General features: G+C 40.1%; 2 protein-coding genes across 2 annotated transcripts in view; one reads left to right on the top strand and one right to left on the bottom strand.

Moving 5' to 3' along the window:
* LOC131962695 (kalirin-like) overlaps nucleotides 1–8046 on the top strand; it is a 55336-nt gene extending 47290 nt beyond the window's left edge. The window contains exons 52-55 of the mRNA XM_059327692.1: nucleotides 933–1118; nucleotides 1205–1376; nucleotides 2012–2157; nucleotides 3049–8046. Coding sequence (XP_059183675.1) covers nucleotides 933–1118; nucleotides 1205–1376; nucleotides 2012–2157; nucleotides 3049–3234 — 690 coding nt within the window. The 3' untranslated portion in view covers nucleotides 3235–8046. The remainder of the gene's footprint in view (nucleotides 1–932; nucleotides 1119–1204; nucleotides 1377–2011; nucleotides 2158–3048) is intronic.
* A 4781-nt stretch (nucleotides 8047–12827) lies between these two features.
* On the bottom strand, nucleotides 12828–13751 carry LOC131962585 (tripartite motif-containing protein 16-like). The gene is made up of 2 exons (XM_059327533.1): nucleotides 13602–13751; nucleotides 12828–13514 (listed from the first exon to the last, which is right to left on the bottom strand). Exons 1-2 carry the CDS (start codon nucleotides 13749–13751, stop codon nucleotides 12828–12830), a joined length of 837 nt encoding a protein of 278 aa, XP_059183516.1.
* Between the last annotated feature and the right edge of the window lie 3736 nt (nucleotides 13752–17487).

Here is a 17487-nt window from a genome sequence, read left to right as displayed (position 1 = left end):
CATTTCACTGGCAGCAGGACAGCTACAGACTAAATATACAAAGGTTACAAAACAACATAATATGCAAACCTTGTCAACAAAGAGCGTATTAGACGTTATACTTCACTTTTAACAACATTATAATGTGATATGTCAGACTTTGTTTTTACAGCTTGTTTCGCTGACTCTGAGTTGCCAAAAAAACAAACAAACAATGCAATTTTAACAAAATAGAAAATAGAAAGGACTAAGAATAGATCCCTGAGGCACCTCACAAGGGATTATTAACAATGCTAACGGGTCAATAATAAATGCCCTGAGTAGACTGGCTATGCGAGTAGGCATGTTAGCTCCAACTGCGTTGTATGGTGGAAGTTTTCAGCTGGTTTGGAAGATCTGGTGCGTCCAAGTTTTCAAAAAACAAATAAAGCGTCTGTAAACAAAAAGAAAATATAATGGACCAAGAATAGAACCTTGAGGAACCCATTCATTATTTACAATGTTAACAGGTTGATATTGTTGCTCTAAGTGGAAAAAAAACAAATAATGAAACCTTTACCTAAGAGACAATATAAAAGACTGAGAATAGAACCCTTGAGAACCCCAACAGGTAATTACAATGAACAGGATAAATCTGCTGGATGTGAGCGTAGGCAGCTTTTGTTTCTCTCATGTTAGACACAACTATATTAAGATATGAAAACTTTGGTTGAGTCTGATTTGGAGTTTTCAGTTAGTTTTGAAGTTCTGCTGCCTCCAAGTAGTCAAAAAGCAAACAATGCACCTTTTACCAAATAGAAAATATAAAGGACCCAGAACAGAACCATGCCCCAAAGTGCCTTAAAAACAATTAGGGTAGCTTTAACCAAAATTTAAATATAAAGGACTGAGAATAGAACCCTGAGGAACCCCTCAAGTTAACACATACTCCCACCTGCCTTCCTGTCGTCCAGGGGAAATTGACGTCTCAGGGGAAGCTGCTGCAGCAGGAGACCTTCTGTGTTTGGGAGCAGGACGGGGGAGTTTTATCTCGCAGTAAAGAGCGCAGAGTTTTCCTTTTCGAGCAGATCATTATTTTCAGCGAACTTCTGCGCAAAGGCTCCAACAACCCGGGATACCAGTTCAAGAACAGCATTAAGGTCAGGCTGCTTAACACTTGTTTATACTGGTTAAAGGCGTTTGACTGGTTCGATCTGTAGATAATGGTGTTATTTATTTGTGTCAGGTGAGTTACCTGGCAATGCAAGACAGCGTGGATGGTGACCCCTGTAAGTTTGTGTTGTGGTCTCGTGGCTCGGCGGAGCGCTTCACGCTGCAGGCGTCCTCTGCCAGCATCAAGATGACGTGGGTGGAGACCATCGGCACCCTGTTGGATGCACAGAACAACTTCTTGTCAGGTGAATACATCCTTAAAACATCCTTTTAATTCCCTTTAAGATCTTAAACATCTAAACATCTTGAAGTCTTCCCAAATCTACAACCCCAATTCCAAAATACTTTTTATCTAAAATGTTAAAAAAAAAAAGTTTTTCTTGTTTTTCTGCTGCTTGTTTGTATGAATTTTCCCCCCTTTTTACATATTCAAATACAAATTTCAAACACAAAATACAAATGGTCCTTTTCCTCCTTAGCCCTGAGGACTTGATGTCCAAGATTTCCAAAAACAATTTAAAATGCCAGCTGGTCAGACCACAGCACATTTTCCTACTTTGTGTCAGAATTAGTGCATACGAACATTAAAAAAACATTAAATATATATATTTTTTAACATTTTTCAATTAAATGAATGTCCAAAAAGATTATCACATTCTGTGTTATTCACATTTTAAACAGCATCCAAACCTTTTGGGGATTGGGATTGCAGCTTGTATTATTGAATTTTGCTGAATTATCCTTGAACCTATGATGAAATCATAACAAAACAGTCTTGGACTAATTTAATTTAAATAAACACTGTTTTATATTATTAGTTTGCATTAGGCTTTAATCTGGTTTAGTTGAACCTGAATCTGATACTGTTTGAACACCACAGCTCTTCAGTCTCCCATTGAGTACCAGAGGAAGGAAGGTGGGATCTCCGTGACCCGGCCTCTGTCGTCAGGACGACCGCCATCGGCCCCGCCCACACCCAACGGCCACGCCCCTCAGCCTCCGCCTGACAGCGAGCAGGACGACCAGGTTTGGATTCCACTGAACACTGTTAAAAAACAACAAAAAAACACTTACCGCCATGTTAAAGTAAAATAAACTTTTAGTCATTCTACAGAAAGGTATTATTACTTTATGTTTTTCACATTTTTAAAGAAATATTCTATATAACTTACGATTGTTTACTGGTATATGACAGCAAGTGTTTGGCAACTTTTGCTGCAAGACTTTTTATGTTTTCTTTTCACAATTTTTACATTAAATTTAAAGTTTCACTGTAGGAAAACAGAAAGTTTCCTTCATTTTATATTCAGAAATATGATGTCTACTTTTTGTATTTTTACATAGAATTAACTGTAATTTAACAATCAAGAACATTGAGCAATTGAATAATACTGTAAATATCTATATCAGGGATGGGCAATTTAAATGCTGGAGGGGGCCACAATTTTTCATGTTCACTACCACAGGGCCACATATAGGAGTGTGCACTTAACCAGATATGACGAAACTGCAATTTTAAATATGTTCACAGTGCAGTAACTAAACATATTTCATGCTCAAAGACATGTATAACAGTATAAATGGGAATACAAAAGGTTTGACGCAAATAAAAATAACCACTTTCTGTGGTTTCTTTTTTTTCCAGTGCAAGAACAGCAGACCAACATTAATTGCAAGAAGTCATTTTGTGCATTTTTACACTGCACTTTTAAGATTTCATGCTCAAATGCATGTAGTTGTACTGAGGGCCACTTCAAGTGAGGGTGCAGGCTGTATGTGGTCCCCGGGCCTCCAGTTGCCCATCCCTGGTCTATATTGTCCCATTTTATTAATTTACAGATTTGAACCTTCCATTTTTTGGTTAATATTTTTTTTAAGTTCAGATTGGAGCTAAACGTGACCTTTGACCCCCCTCAGGAGCTGGTGCTGGTGATGCAGGACTTTGTGGCGGTTCGGGAGGACGAGATCTCCGTGTATCGCGGTGAAAAGGTTCAGATTCTGGCGTCTAACCAGCAGGGTCAGAGCCTGGTGTACCGGCCGGCCAACAGCGACTCGCCAGCCGCCGAGGGCTGGGTGCCACGGAGCGTGCTCAACACACACTGACACACACAAACACACAACCACACACTGACAGCAGAGTCCGCTTTACTGCGAGTACACTCGTCAAATACTGCAAGGTCAAAGGGCAGAGGCATGCTGGGAGGTTCTTTTACAGCAGCGAGCGGTGGAGCCTTGGAATGGCAACATCAGCTTGTCTAATACAACCAAAAACATGGTCCTGATGTTCTTGTAGCGCCACCATCAGGGCAAACCAGAAAAGCTGGATTTCCGTTAAAGTTAAGTTCCATATGGTTAAAAGTTCATGAGATTGTGGGGCTGCAACTAACACGTGTCACCATTATCTGTTAATTTATCGCTTATTTTACCACCATTATTAATTATTTATCTGTTTGGTTCTTTTTCAGGCCATTATCGATTAATGTACCATCTTTATCTATAATCGATTAATTTACGTGAAATTTAATTTTAATTATCAGTTAATTTGTTATTTTCGCACCATTATTAATTCATTTATCTGTTATTTTGTCATTATTATACATTTATTTATCTATTATTTTCTCATCAGAATCAATTAATTGCCTGTTTGGCCATTATTGGTTAATTTATTGTCTTTTTCTTGAAATATTTGATAAATTTACATGTCATTTTCACATTTTTTATTAACTTTTTTAACTGTTCGTAATTTTTCCGCCATTTTTGATTAACCAGATTTTTTTCAGGCCATTATCTGTTAATTTCTTTTTCTCGTCATTTTTTAATTAATTAACCTGTTATTTTTGCGCCATTCCTGCTATTGGTGATACATTTTATTTATTTATTTTCACAGCTTTATCAGTCAACTTATCATTAATCTCTACAATAAGAAGTTGCTCCAAAGGGTGAAATTTGCTTCTGACTTCCAATTCTTTCATTAGATTAAACATTGGAGGTGAATCTATCCAGTGTTTTAGATTTAAAAAAGCAAACATTCTAAACAAATCTGACAAAATAAAGGCTCCACATTCATGAGTGTTGACTGATGGCTCTGATTACCTGCCAGTATTAAAACACACACACACTCCCAGCAGCAGGTACTGTTAGTCTCCTCCCTCCTTCCTGGTGCTTCAACATTCAGCCAAAAAAAACACACACACACACACACACACACCTCCGTCCTCGCCTCGTTTACTGCCCCCGAGCAAACCAACCGCACTCTGATGACGTCACAAACTGTTGTGGGAGGGAGACCACATGACCACATCATCATCATCATCATCATCATCATCATCACTACTAACAACAACAAACTGGGATTCCGTGAAGCTGCGAGACAATATAAAAAAATTAAATATAAAATAAAATAAAAGCCTCACGGAAGAGAAGAGGTGAAAAAGACCCGGCAGCCAATCAGAACGGAGCTCTTTCTCTGCGTGTCATCCTGTTAATAGTGTGTATAAACAGACTGAGGACACACACACTCCATACACACACCACTGCTACGATGAAGATGAAGATAATTAAGAATAATAGAATCTGTTTTTCACCTCAATTAGAAAAAGAAAAAACTGTTTGTCATATTAATGTGTGCGTGTGTGTGTGAGAGAGAGCGTGTGTGTGTGTGTGTGTGTTTGTGACGACGTCCTGTGTGTGTGTTTTTTTCCACGGACAGTTAGGTGGTGTCCCGGTGTAGCGTTTTTTTGTCTTTTTAGCGAAACCAGAGCTAGCGCCACCCCCCTCTCCTCCCCAACGCTGCCACCGCCTCCGATACCGCCGACATGGCAACCACTCCCCCCCACCCCACCCCCCCCTCCCCCTTGCGTGCAGCTCTGGTTAGTTTGGATATTCTGATTATGCATTTCTTGTTCCTGTATATAGACCAGACCTACTCCACCAACTCTGGACACTGAAGCTGTCTCAACCTACTGTGACTGTCTGTTTCTACTGAACCTGTAACCTTCAACACGCTCTCTACCTGTCTCTCTACCTGTCTCTCTCTACCTCTCTGTCTCTCTCTCTCTCTCTCTCTCTGTTTCTCTGGTGCCATTCTCAGACAACACCCCGGTCCTTAAGGAGCTAGCAGCCTGTCATGTGTGGGGGTGGAGGCGGGACGTAGTGCACTATGAAGGGTGAAGGGAGAGACACAGCAAAACTATAAAGGGTTCAAGGTGGAACGCTGCCTTCAAATGCAGCTCATGAGGTTGTATTTTTAAAAACCAAGCTGACTAAAAACTTAGAGGCAACACACACTGGCATGCTCAAAACAGTTTCTCAACAAAACGCCTCAACACAACAAAAAGACGGATTTTTGTAGGCAAACGGAAGTTGGCCGTGGGGTCTACTGAGAAATTGCAACTACTTCACGTCCAGCATTTATATGCATTTATTTAACTCTTAAACTGTCTTTTGTAACACCTAACCAGGAGTTATTTTTGCCTTAACCTTGAGAAGTGGTTATGTAGCATAAATTCAACAAAACTGCAGCCTTTTTTTTTTTTTACAACAGTGAACGGGAGCATGTTTATGTTCCCCGGGTCCTATGTTCCCCTTTTTGTATGAGACTGGAGAACATAGGACCCTTTTCCCCCGCTTTTCCGAAAAAGGGTCCCATGTTCCCTGGTCTGTTACTTTTTCCACCATTACAACATTTTGGGAGTATGTCTATGTTCCCTGGGTCCTATGTTCCAAACCTGCAGGTCTCGAGCTAACCCTAACCCTAACCTCACAACAATGGGGAACATGTTCCCCAGTATGTATTGCTACAGGGGAAAATAGGACCCTTTTTGGGAAAAACAGGGAACATGGGACCTTTTTCAAAAAAAGGGTGAACATAGGACCAGGGCAACATAGGGATGACCCCCAGTGAACCTTATGATGTCCTGCAACCAGAAGGGTCGCTATTCTGGGAAACGCTCCAATGCGTATCATATGCACGCAAAATTATATATTTTTTGCGTATGCATTGCATAATATTGCATAATAATTTGAAAGTGTAAACACGTGTTATTTGTTTGCAGATTGGCGAGACCCGGTTGATATTTATAGCAAAACCAGAAGGGCCATCAAAGAGAGCAGACCCTTAAAAAAATATGAGACTGGTAGTTTTACTGTAACTAGCTGAAAATGTTCCGACACTCAAGACTTTAACCTGCTGCAACTCAACAACACACAACCCTTTCATTCCCAACATGTCCTGAGGATTTTGTTTAAAATTGAGCTTTTGAATCCAACCATTAGACTATTAAGTGAAGTGTCCAGTGTGTGTTGCACTTAATGCCGCATTAATGTCATAGGGAAGTTGCCCAACGTGTAAACAGCGTTCACGTCAACGGCCAAGAAGTATTCAAATCTGGCATGAAACTAAACAGGTAAAGTGAAACAAAAATGGATTTCTCAAGTCTGTTGTTCAATGTATTTAAATATAAACTTCACAGTAGTTTTTAAAGTTGTCATGACATGAACGCTCTTTCCCGTCCCATGTCACATGCACACGGTACACAATAAATCAGCTGAAGGATACTTTAAAGGGATAGTCCAGGACTTTGAACATTAAGTTGTATGAAATACTTGCCAGTAGTGTAGTGGATGCAAAGCTATTAACTTACTTGCCGAGCTCCTGTGTCGGAGTTCTGGTCAGTTCCTATTTTAGAATAGACAGATCCGGCAAGCTGGCAGGGTCACAAACTACAAGGTTTTACTCAACAAAACTATGTGTCGAGTAAAAGGTCACCCAACAACTAAACATTGGCCTTTGTGCTTATCAGAAAACATTTTGGGAGCGTGTCTATGTTTCTCGGGCCCCATGTTCCATATGCAAATAGGCCTAGATGAGGAAAGATTAGGTCAGGGTGGCAAACCTGCAGGTCTCGAGCTAACCCTAACCTTAACCCTAACCCCACAACAGTGGGGAGCATAGGACCTTTTTTCAGAGAAAGGGTCCTATGCTCCCCGGTATGTATTGCTACAGGGGAACATAGGACCCTTTTTGTGAAAAAAGGGGAACATTGGACTTTTTTTCTAAAAAAGGGAGTGGGGAACATAGGACCCGGGGAACATAGGTCCCAGGGAACATAGGGATGACCCCAACATTTTCACTTGGCTCTATTTTGTTTCTTGAAAAAGCCAGTAAATACAATGACAGTGCATGGTAATATTGTAAATGGCAAGTATTTCATTAAACTTAATGTCCAAAATCCTGATCTATCCCTTTAAAAATAAAAAAATAAAACACTACCTTTGTTCCCTTTTCAGGAATGTCGATGTTGTGATCAGGAATGCAAAAAAAAAAAAAACACACAAAAAACAAGAGTAAAAAACAAAGAAAGTAACATATATGGGGTCCAATATCTTTATTAAAACGTCACAACTTGTGAACTCGGAGTGCACCAGAAGGATTTAAGGTGGATTGTAGTGCACTATGAAGAGCACTAGATGGCAATAGTGCACTTTAGAGATGAAACAAGTGCATGATGAAGAGTTTAGGGTAGAGGGTGGTGCACTATGGAGGGTTTAGGGTGCAAAAAAGTGCACAAGATTTTAGGGTAAACACTATAAAGAGTTCCAGTCAAACATGTGAAGGGAAGGTAGTGCACTGAAAAGGGTTTAAGGAGGAAAATAGCACACTGTGGAGGGCCGACTGCTGCAGGTAGTGCACTAGGAAAGGTTAAAGGTGTAAAGTTGTGTACTACTGTGGGTTTAGGGTTTGAAAATAGTGCACTACAAAGGGCGTAGGGTGCTGTTTGAGACCTAGCCTTGTTGCCGATCGGCAAACTCAACTAACCAATCAAACAGTGTTATTTGTACAGAACTAACAGCTGCTAACTGACTGCTAACAGCTCTCTGTCGTTGTTTGTAATAAACTTCATTTTTCATCCAAAACTGCCTGTTGGTGGTGTTTATTCTTCATTGTGATTCTTCAGTAATATACCTCCTGATTTGAGGATGACAGAACTTGCAAGAATAAAAAAATGTCCTGCGAAATAAATGAATACAACATTAAATGACCCAAAAAGTAATATCAAAAGTATATGTAGACTTCTGTGGCCATGGATCTGAAAGAGGAATCTGATCTTCACTCTGATCCACTCAAAAACAAGTAGGCCTCAACTTAAACATGTCACTGTCCTGCTTGCATACAGGCTGCTTTCCCTCCTGACCTGTGTGGATTTCCTCCTGTTCCTGTTTAATCTCTACAGGCTCTGCAATCTCTTGGTCCCCACTAGAGTTTCTTTCTTTTATAGTATATGAAAAAAAATGTTACAGAAATTAATGCTGTTATAATTTTCTTCTTTATTTAGGATATTATTTAAATTTGTTTACTTTTGTATTAATTCAAAAAAATTTCAATTTTAATTCATGGGGTTTTTAGGGTCCAAGCGTCGACTACGTCGGAGAGGAAGCGATTGAAATTGAAGGAATTATGAGGGCCCTAGCACTAACCGTGCGAGGACCCTATTGGAATTGGTCCGTCTATTATTATAACGGCAAATGGATTGCGTTTTTGGGGGTTTCATCATATTCTACAACTCACCAAACTTGAAACATAATTCAATCCCAGTGAAAATTTACATATTTTCTCAGAAATGGGCATAGCAAAATGACCTACTAGCGTCCCCTAGAATTAAGCCCCCATCACAGGTTTGTCGTAGAGACACAATATTTGGTACATACATGTATCATGGGACGCACCAAAAAGTCCCCCGAAGCCATACCCAAAAACGAACAGGAAGTCGGCCATCTTGATACAAAAATGGAGTTTTAGACGTTTTTCACATTTACGTTGAAAGAAACAACCCAAAGAAATTACACAAAAAAGTACATCCCATAATATCGACAGGGAGACTAAGAGTTTAACCTGCTGCTCTTTACATCAAGTCTGATGATTTGAGTTTACAGAACTCAGCAGAAGCATGGAGCGGCTTAGTTAACGTGGTCTGTACTCTGTGGAGGAGGGTCATGGTTTCAGAGACGCTGTAGAAGGACAGAATACCTGCACTGTGACCCAGGTACACTCCCACTCTGGAGGACTGAGGACCTGAGACGGTAGTTTGGTCATTTTTGTACTGAAAGTCATAACTGTCATCCTCACATTCTAACGCCCAGGATTTGTTATTAGATCCAAACCAGCAGTCCTGTGACCCCCCTGCTCTGCTGATGTTCTTGTATGAGACTGCTACAGTACCTGTCTGCTCCACCTCCCAGTCAGACTCTCTCTACTCAGGACCTGAAACACATCAGTGAATCTGTCTGAATGATCAGAATAAGACTGTTGTTGTCTCGTTGTTGTTACTTTCCTGTTCCCTTCAAATAATAACAGCCATTTCTTTACTTAGTGGAGCGGCTAAGTGCTCATTTTTGCCAGAATCTTTCAGTTTATGATACAAGCGTGAAAATTGGCATGAACACTCTCCATGGGTCACTTAACAAGAAAATTGTCCGAGACATTTGAAATTTTAAGATGGCGGCCATTTTTCAAGATGGCCGACACCTAAGTGGAGCAGTTAAGTGATATAATGGTTTATTTGGTGATACAAGCATAAAAATTGGCATGAGCAGTCTCTGCTGGTCACTTGACAATAACCCACCCACAGTTACTTGAAATTCCAAGATGGCGGCCATTTTTCAAGATGGCCGACACCTTAGTGGAGCAATTGAATGATATAATGGTTTATTTGGTGATACAATCATAAAAATTGGCCTGAGCAGTCTCCATGGGTCACTTAACAAGAAAATTGTCTGAGACATTTGAAAGTGTAAGATGGCAGCCATTTTTCAAGATGGCCGACACCTTAGTGGAGCAATTAAATTATATAATGGTTTATTTGGTGATACAAGCATAAAAATTGGCATGAGCAGTATCTGTGGGTCACTTCACAACAACCCACCCACAGTTACTTGAAATTCCAAGATGGCGGCCATTTTCAAGATGGCCGACACCTTAGTGGAGCAATTGAATGATATAATGGTTTATTTGGTGATACAAGCATAAAAATTGGCATGAGCAGTATCTGTAGGTCACTTGACAATAAGCAACGCACAGTTACTTGAAATTCCAAGATAGCGGCCATTTTTCAAGATGGCCGACACCTTAGTGGAGCAGTTAAGTGATACAATGGTTTATTGGGTCATATACGCATAAAAACTGGCATGAGCAGTATCTGTGGGTCACTTGACAATAAGCCAGCCACAGCTACTTGAAATTTCAAGGCGGCAATTTTTTTTTTCAGGATGACTGCCGCCTGCCATGTGGGCCTTTAAATTACAATAGGCCACCCACAGTTACTTGGGTTGACAAAAAAACACTCCCAGCCACTTGAAATTTCTATTTTCAAGATGGCTGCCCCCTGGATCCTCAAAAGATACATTTTCTCAGAGAAATGTATTGGGTTTTAGATTATTCTGGAAAAAAAGTTTTAACACATCATAATACAGTTGTTTTGATTTGTTGATCATAGACAGATTAGACAAGGGTGAGTGTCTGCACTACCAGGGCACACTGGTGATATATGACTGCTGTTAAACTCAGAGTAGGGTTCAGTGTCAGCCAATTGTCAGTTAAAGTTAGTCAAAGAAGAGACGACAACTCTGAGTAGTTTTAGTTAACCGGGTGGTGTACAGATCGTACAGGGTAAAAATGGCATTGGATGAACAATTGGACTAAGTGTAGGGTTAAGGCATGAACTTAGTTGTATCCCATACATCAAAGTGCTTATTAAAAAGTGGTAAAAGGCTAAACCCTTGGCCTCTGCCTTTGAATTTGCTGCAGACATTGCAGAAGCAATCATAACAGTTGAGAAAACAAACAGCAGGACACCAAGATCATACTGGTTATGATACCATTGCCACAAATGTTCCATAATTTCATAAAATAAATGCTCTGCCTATCTTACGTAGTCCAACCCGACTAGATGAAGGTGATGGCATAGAAAGCACATTGACAAGAAACAGAGCAAAATATCATTCAAGCTGTAAACTTATGTTCAACAACACACAGCTGGAAAGGGCACAAAAAAAGGCATCCACTGCTGCTAAAGACACTGAAGATACCAAAGATATCCATGTCAAGAGGTCAAGAAGATCCCAGACTTCTTATGAGGCTGGATATGTGTGGGGACAGGCATTGAACAGACACCCACAAATGCCGAGCCCGTCCGACTGGGGATGGGTTAAACAGGACAAGGAGTGGAAAGTCTTCTGGACTCCACTTCCACCTATTGCGGAGAGTTGTTGGGAGTTGACAAAATGTGGGTGCACCAAGGCTTGTACTGGAAAGTGTAAGTGCTACAGATATGGACTCAGTTGCCCCTGCTAGAACTTATTTGCTTGTTTCTTTTGCCAGTGTTATTCCTTGTTGTCCTTTGTGTTTTCAAGTGTAGGCCTATGGCTTGGCTTCCCCTCGCCACATCAGCGCATTATGTTCTATTTTGTCACCAGCCTATTAATGTGACATGTTCAGTTTTTACTTTGTAGCATTGCTTTCACATTTTCAGTTTAGTTCCCTAGTATAGTTTCAGATACTGTTTGTCATGGTTCTGTGTCAGCCAGAGCTGCTGTTGCCTCTGGATCTGTCATTATTGCCATTCAGTATTAACCATTGCTCAATTAAAATTGCTCAAGTTCAGCACCACAACTGTGTTTCCCCACTGCTTAGTATTTATTTGGCATGTTTAATGGCAGTAGTAATGGCAGTAGTAATGGTTAGTTATAAAAAAAGTAATTAAAAAAAGTATTTACAAAGCCCTCATGGTAAGGGAGCATGTCTACTTCGGTGAACCCGGAGCTACGCCGGTGGGAGGGAACTCCTGTCAGGTTTTACCAAACTGGACAGGTCGTGGGCAAGGATTTAGACAAAGCACAGTCAAACAACCTCTCTTGAGGAACCCAATACATTTCTATGAGAAAATTCATAATTTAAAGGCCCACATGGCAGGCGGCAGTCATCCTGAAAAAAAAAATTGCCGCCTTGAAATTTCAAGTAGCTGTGGCTGGCTTATTGTCAAGTGACCCACAGATACTGCTCATGCCAGTTTTTATGCGTATATGACCCAATAAACCATTGTATCACTTAACTGCTCCACTAAGGTGTCGGCCATCTTGAAAAATGGCCGCTATCTTGGAATTTCAAGTAACTGTGCGTTGCTTATTGTCAAGTGACCTACAGATACTGCTCATGCCAATTTTTATGCTTGTATCACCAAATAAACCATTATATCATTCAATTGCTCCACTAAGGTGTCGGCCATCTTGAAAATGGCTGCCATCTTGGAATTTCAAGTAACTGTGGGTGGGTTGTTGTGAAGTGACCCACAGATACTGCTCATGCCAATTTTTATGCTTGTATCACCAAATAAACCATTATATAATTTAATTGCTCCACTAAGGTGTCGGCCATCTTGAAAAATGGCCGCCATCTTACACTTTCAAATGTCTCAGACAATTTTCTTGATAAGTGACCCATGGAGACTGCTCAGGCCAATTTTTATGCTTGTATCACCAAATAAACCATTATATCACTTAACTGCTCCACTTAGGTGTCGGCCATCTTGAAAAATGGCCGCCATCTTAAAATTTTAAATGTCTCGGACAATTTTCTTGTCAAGTGACCCATGGAGAGTGTTCATGCCAATTTTCACGCTTGTATCATAAACTGAAAGATTATATCACTTAGCCGCTCCACTAACTGTGGTTCGATCCACAGTGATTTCACGTGAATACTGTAAGAACTCAGCTCTGGTCTTTGGCTCTGCTGCCAGCAGTAAAACATCCACTTCAGTCAGTGAGACATCTGTCCATTTGTCTCTCAGGATGTCCTGCAGTTTGTCGTTGACTCGTGACACGGCTGCTGTCACATGGTCAAAGTGGCGGCGAGGATGAGTCTGCATGCTGGATGTAGACTTACTGAGTGCTGACAGTGAGGGGTAGCTGTGTAGAAACTGGATGTGATCCTCTGTGTGTGAGAGCTTTTCCAGCTCAGCGTCTTTCCTCTTCAGTTCTATAATCTCCTGCTGCAGCTTCTCCTCCACCTCTTTGACACCACTCACTTCAGTTTCCTGCTGGGATCTGACCTGCTGCTTCACATCGCAGCTTCTTATCTCCATGAGACGGATCAGCTCAGTGAACATCTTCTCACTGTCTTCCACTGCTTTATCAGCAGAGTGATTGATGTCATCCACCTCCTGTGGAAGCAGCTTCGCATCTTTCTCTCTGTCCTGGATTCTCCACTGGATGTTGAGTCGACTCACCTCAAGCTCTTTCTGCCTTTCGCTCCTTTCTGCTACCGTGTCGTGGCCTTTATGTTCGTCCACAGAGCAGAGATAACAGATAGACTGCCGATCGGTTTTCTTTAGCTACTCCACTAATTCTGCTAACATGATGTTTTTCTCCAGGTTGGGCCTCGTCGTGAAGAACATCCTGCACTGAGGGCAGCTGTAGACCGGTTTCTGATCCTCTCCATCCCAGTGGCTGTTGATACACTTCATGCAGTAGCTGTGTCCACAGGTAAGACACACCGGATCCTTCAGTGGATCCAGAAAGATCGAACAAGAGAAGCTCTCCCGGTCCAGCTGAACTCCTTTTTGCACCATTTCACCTCTCAAAGACGTAGCCCTCAGACCAGTTTCCTGAGAAGTGAAACTGGTCTGAGCTCTGATCTGAACAACATATGCAGGATGTGGAGCCTGTCAGCTCTGCAGGCTACACCCACCCTTATAACTTTAGAGCTGATGGGGAGGGAAGAGGGAGTGTCTGCAGACAGAGAGAGAGAGCAGGGAGAGGAGGAGGGAGGACGAGGAGCTGCACTTTAACATTCAATTTGTTTCCATGTTCAAATAAAGTCACAGTTAAAACCTGCTACTCTGAAGTCAGAATCAAACTGTTTTTAGAAGTAAACCCTCTATGTTAACAGCTGTCTGCTTTTTAGCTCTATTGGTGTCTGAGACCATTACCATAATGAACATCTAGCAACAAAATACTTATTTTTTAGAGAGTTTATGCTGACCGTGTGTGTGTACGTGTGTGTGTGTGTGTGTGTGTGTGTGGTCTGGACACTCAGGTATGGATAGACAGGTGGACGCTCTCAGGTATGGACAGACAGGTGGACACTTTCAGTTATGGACAGACAGGTGGACACTTTCAGGTATGGACAGGCAGGTGAACGCTCTCAAGTGTGGACACACACTCAGGTGGACACTCTCAGTTATGGACAGGTGGACATACAGCAGCTCTCACTGTGTCTCTGTCTCTGAGTGTTTCTGGTTGACGTTTAATGGTGATCTGAAGTTGATTGTGACTGTGTCTCTTCCTGCAGGGTGGACCATGGTGGACTGCAGAGACTGAGACCTGGTGTGAGGAAATGTGAGTGTGTTTCAGCTTCATTCATCAGAACTCAGCTGCATATGTCACAGCACATTTAGATGGATGCACATTTGTCTGTTGATTTTTTTTGCATCTGGCCCCTGGTCAATGAAAAGCACCTTAAAGCCAGTTGGTGGAGCCACAGCCCTCTGATATTCATTTAAAAATCCAGACTGTGGTGAAAGTTTTCTGTAGCAGTGGACAGTTTGACATTTGATGATCAAAGGTGTGAACTTTGTGCTGAATGTGACGTCTTTGGTGGAGCTAATAACAGTTTAATAAAGCAGATGGTTCAGAGCTGCTTAGTGCTGCAGTGGAAGATGATTTGTCACTTTTAATAGTGAGACTTTATTCACTACGTGTGTTTATTGATGGGGATCTCCATCAGCTGTCATCCTCGAGTCCACATGAGGAAAAACACACAATATTACTGACATGTTGACTCTCATGTTAACTTACTGTTACACTGTGAAACTTTGAATGATTTTCTTTGAGTAATCGTCAGTAAAGTTGTTAATAAATCAACAGACAATAACCTGCAGCTGTTTTGTGTCTTGTTCTCTCCATCAGATGTCTGTGAACTGAAACTGGACACAAACACAGTGAACAGAAGTCTCAAACTGTCTGACAACAACAGGAAGGTGACATATGTGAGAGAGGATCAGTCATATCCTGATCATCCAGACAGATTTGACGGCTGGTGTCCTCAGCTGCTGTGTAGAACTGGTCTGACTGGTCGCTGTTACTGGGAGGTCGAGTGGAGAGGATGGGTTGATATATCAGTGAGTTACAGAGGAATCAGGAGGAGAGGAGGCAGTGAAGACTGTTGGTTTGGATTGAACGATCAGTCCTGGAGTCTTCAGTGCTCTGATGGTGGTTACTATGTCTGGCACAATAACAGAAGCTCCTCCTCCTCCTCCTCCTCCTCCTCCTCCTCCTCCTCCTCCTCCTCCAGAGTAGCAGTGTATGTGGACTGTCCTGCTGGCACTACAGAGTCTCCTCTGACACACTGATCCATCTCCACACCTTCAACACCACATTCACTGAACCTCTTTATCCTGGGTTTAGGCTTCTATTATATGGTTCCTCAGTGTCTCTGTGTCCTCTGCAGGTCTGAGAGTCTCTCCTGTGGACAGAAACTCTGCTGACTGAAATTAAAGTTCAGTCTGTTCACCATCACTCACACTCTGCACTGTGAAGCAGATCTGTCTCAGACTCAAACACAAAGCATTCATTTGTCTGATTTCATCTCTTTAGTGATCAATATTTTTCTCTAGAAACACTTCCTGATGTGTAACATCTGCCTCCTCCCTGGTGCTGTGATTAAAAGTGACTCTGTGGGACACACTGTATAAAGCTGAAAGAATGTAAAGTGTATCTGTGTCCATGTACACATGCTGTAATAAACTTGTATTAATTGTATGTGTTTTAGGGACGGTGCAGGAAGCATTGTGAAGCTTTGGGGCTTTGGGGCTTCAGACTCAGCAGCAGCACAGTGACATCTGCTGGTTTATAAACCTCACAGCAGCTCTTAACCCTTATGACCATTTTTTTTTCATTTGATGATCATTTTGGTCGTGTTATAGCTTGAGGCATGAGTTTTTTCAAGAACTTTTCTTTTTAGTAACATTGTTTAAATCCCATGTCATTTATACTCTATTGATGCATTTTGCACCTTCTGGACACCTTTGTGGCAAAAATATAAATGCACAAAATAACTGCTATTAAATCATCATACATCACTATGTTTTTCTCCTTTTTTTCCCCATAAATCTCTTAAACAACTTCAGACTTGTTTAAAAATACCAAACATTCAATCATTTTCAGGATTTTAACCCTTTAAATGGCAGTTTATATATTTGAATTATTTCATAATTTCTTCCAAATAACACAAACAAAACAATCATTTTCCACATAATAAATACTATTGAGCTGGAGGCTTTGGTGGTGATTAGAGTCTTGGATATGTCAAAGATTAGCAACAAAATTGATTTGATTGCAACAGTATTTTATCGGTCGACCAAAACATCTGCCGGCCAATATATCGGGCCGATATTTGCGTTTTTTTACTTGTATCGGCATCGGCCGATGCAGTGTGATAGCCAGAGATTGCTAATTAGCAGCTTGCCTGGGGCCAGAATTAATATACAGAATAAAACAGAGAAAAATTAAAAATATAAATATTTTACAAACTCAGAAAAATAGATAAGATAGTTAAGATATAACTAAACTAAATGATTAAATAGTCATCATATTACAGTGGGACAAATAAATAAAAACCTTTTTATTATATATTCATTTTGATTATATTTTTGATAATTTATCTAAAGATTTATTTTATTATAATTATATAATATAATATATAATAATAATATATATATAATATATATATATATATATATATATATATATTCATTATTATTTAACACTTTAATTATATGTCAAAAATTCATACCGCATTAGAAAAATCTATAAATAAATGAAATGTGTATTGATATAATTTATTAACAGTTACTGCAGTTACTTGTATATTTTTCTTTAAATTATTATAAAATATATATAATTTCATTATTTTATTATTTTGAATTGTTCTTCATAATTTAATTATGTCACAAATGTTTCTGATTTAATGATTAATGTCCACACTGCATTAAATCAATATGTATTTATTGATATACTTTATGAACAAGTAGTGCAATAATTTAATACAAGTTGAAATAAACACATATTGAGTTAATTCATAGTAAACATAGATTTAGTACAAAGACAGTTTTCTCTTGAATAAAAACTTTAGCGATGGTAAAATAGCTTTTTGTAATAATTAAATCAAACTAATCTGCTTTCAAGACGCTTTAAAAACAATTTCTTACATTATGATTGCTGACAAAACCAAAAAGAAGTTCATTATATTTTAACACTTTAATTACTGCAGTTATTTAATCCAACTTGAAATGTAGATATATTTAA

Source organism: Centropristis striata, chromosome 24, assembly GCF_030273125.1.
Source record: "Centropristis striata isolate RG_2023a ecotype Rhode Island chromosome 24, C.striata_1.0, whole genome shotgun sequence".
Classification (NCBI taxonomy): Eukaryota; Metazoa; Chordata; class Actinopteri; order Perciformes; family Serranidae; genus Centropristis; species Centropristis striata.
The sequence above is the reverse complement of the archived record's forward strand: the minus strand, read 5'-3'. Positions and strand labels throughout refer to the sequence as shown.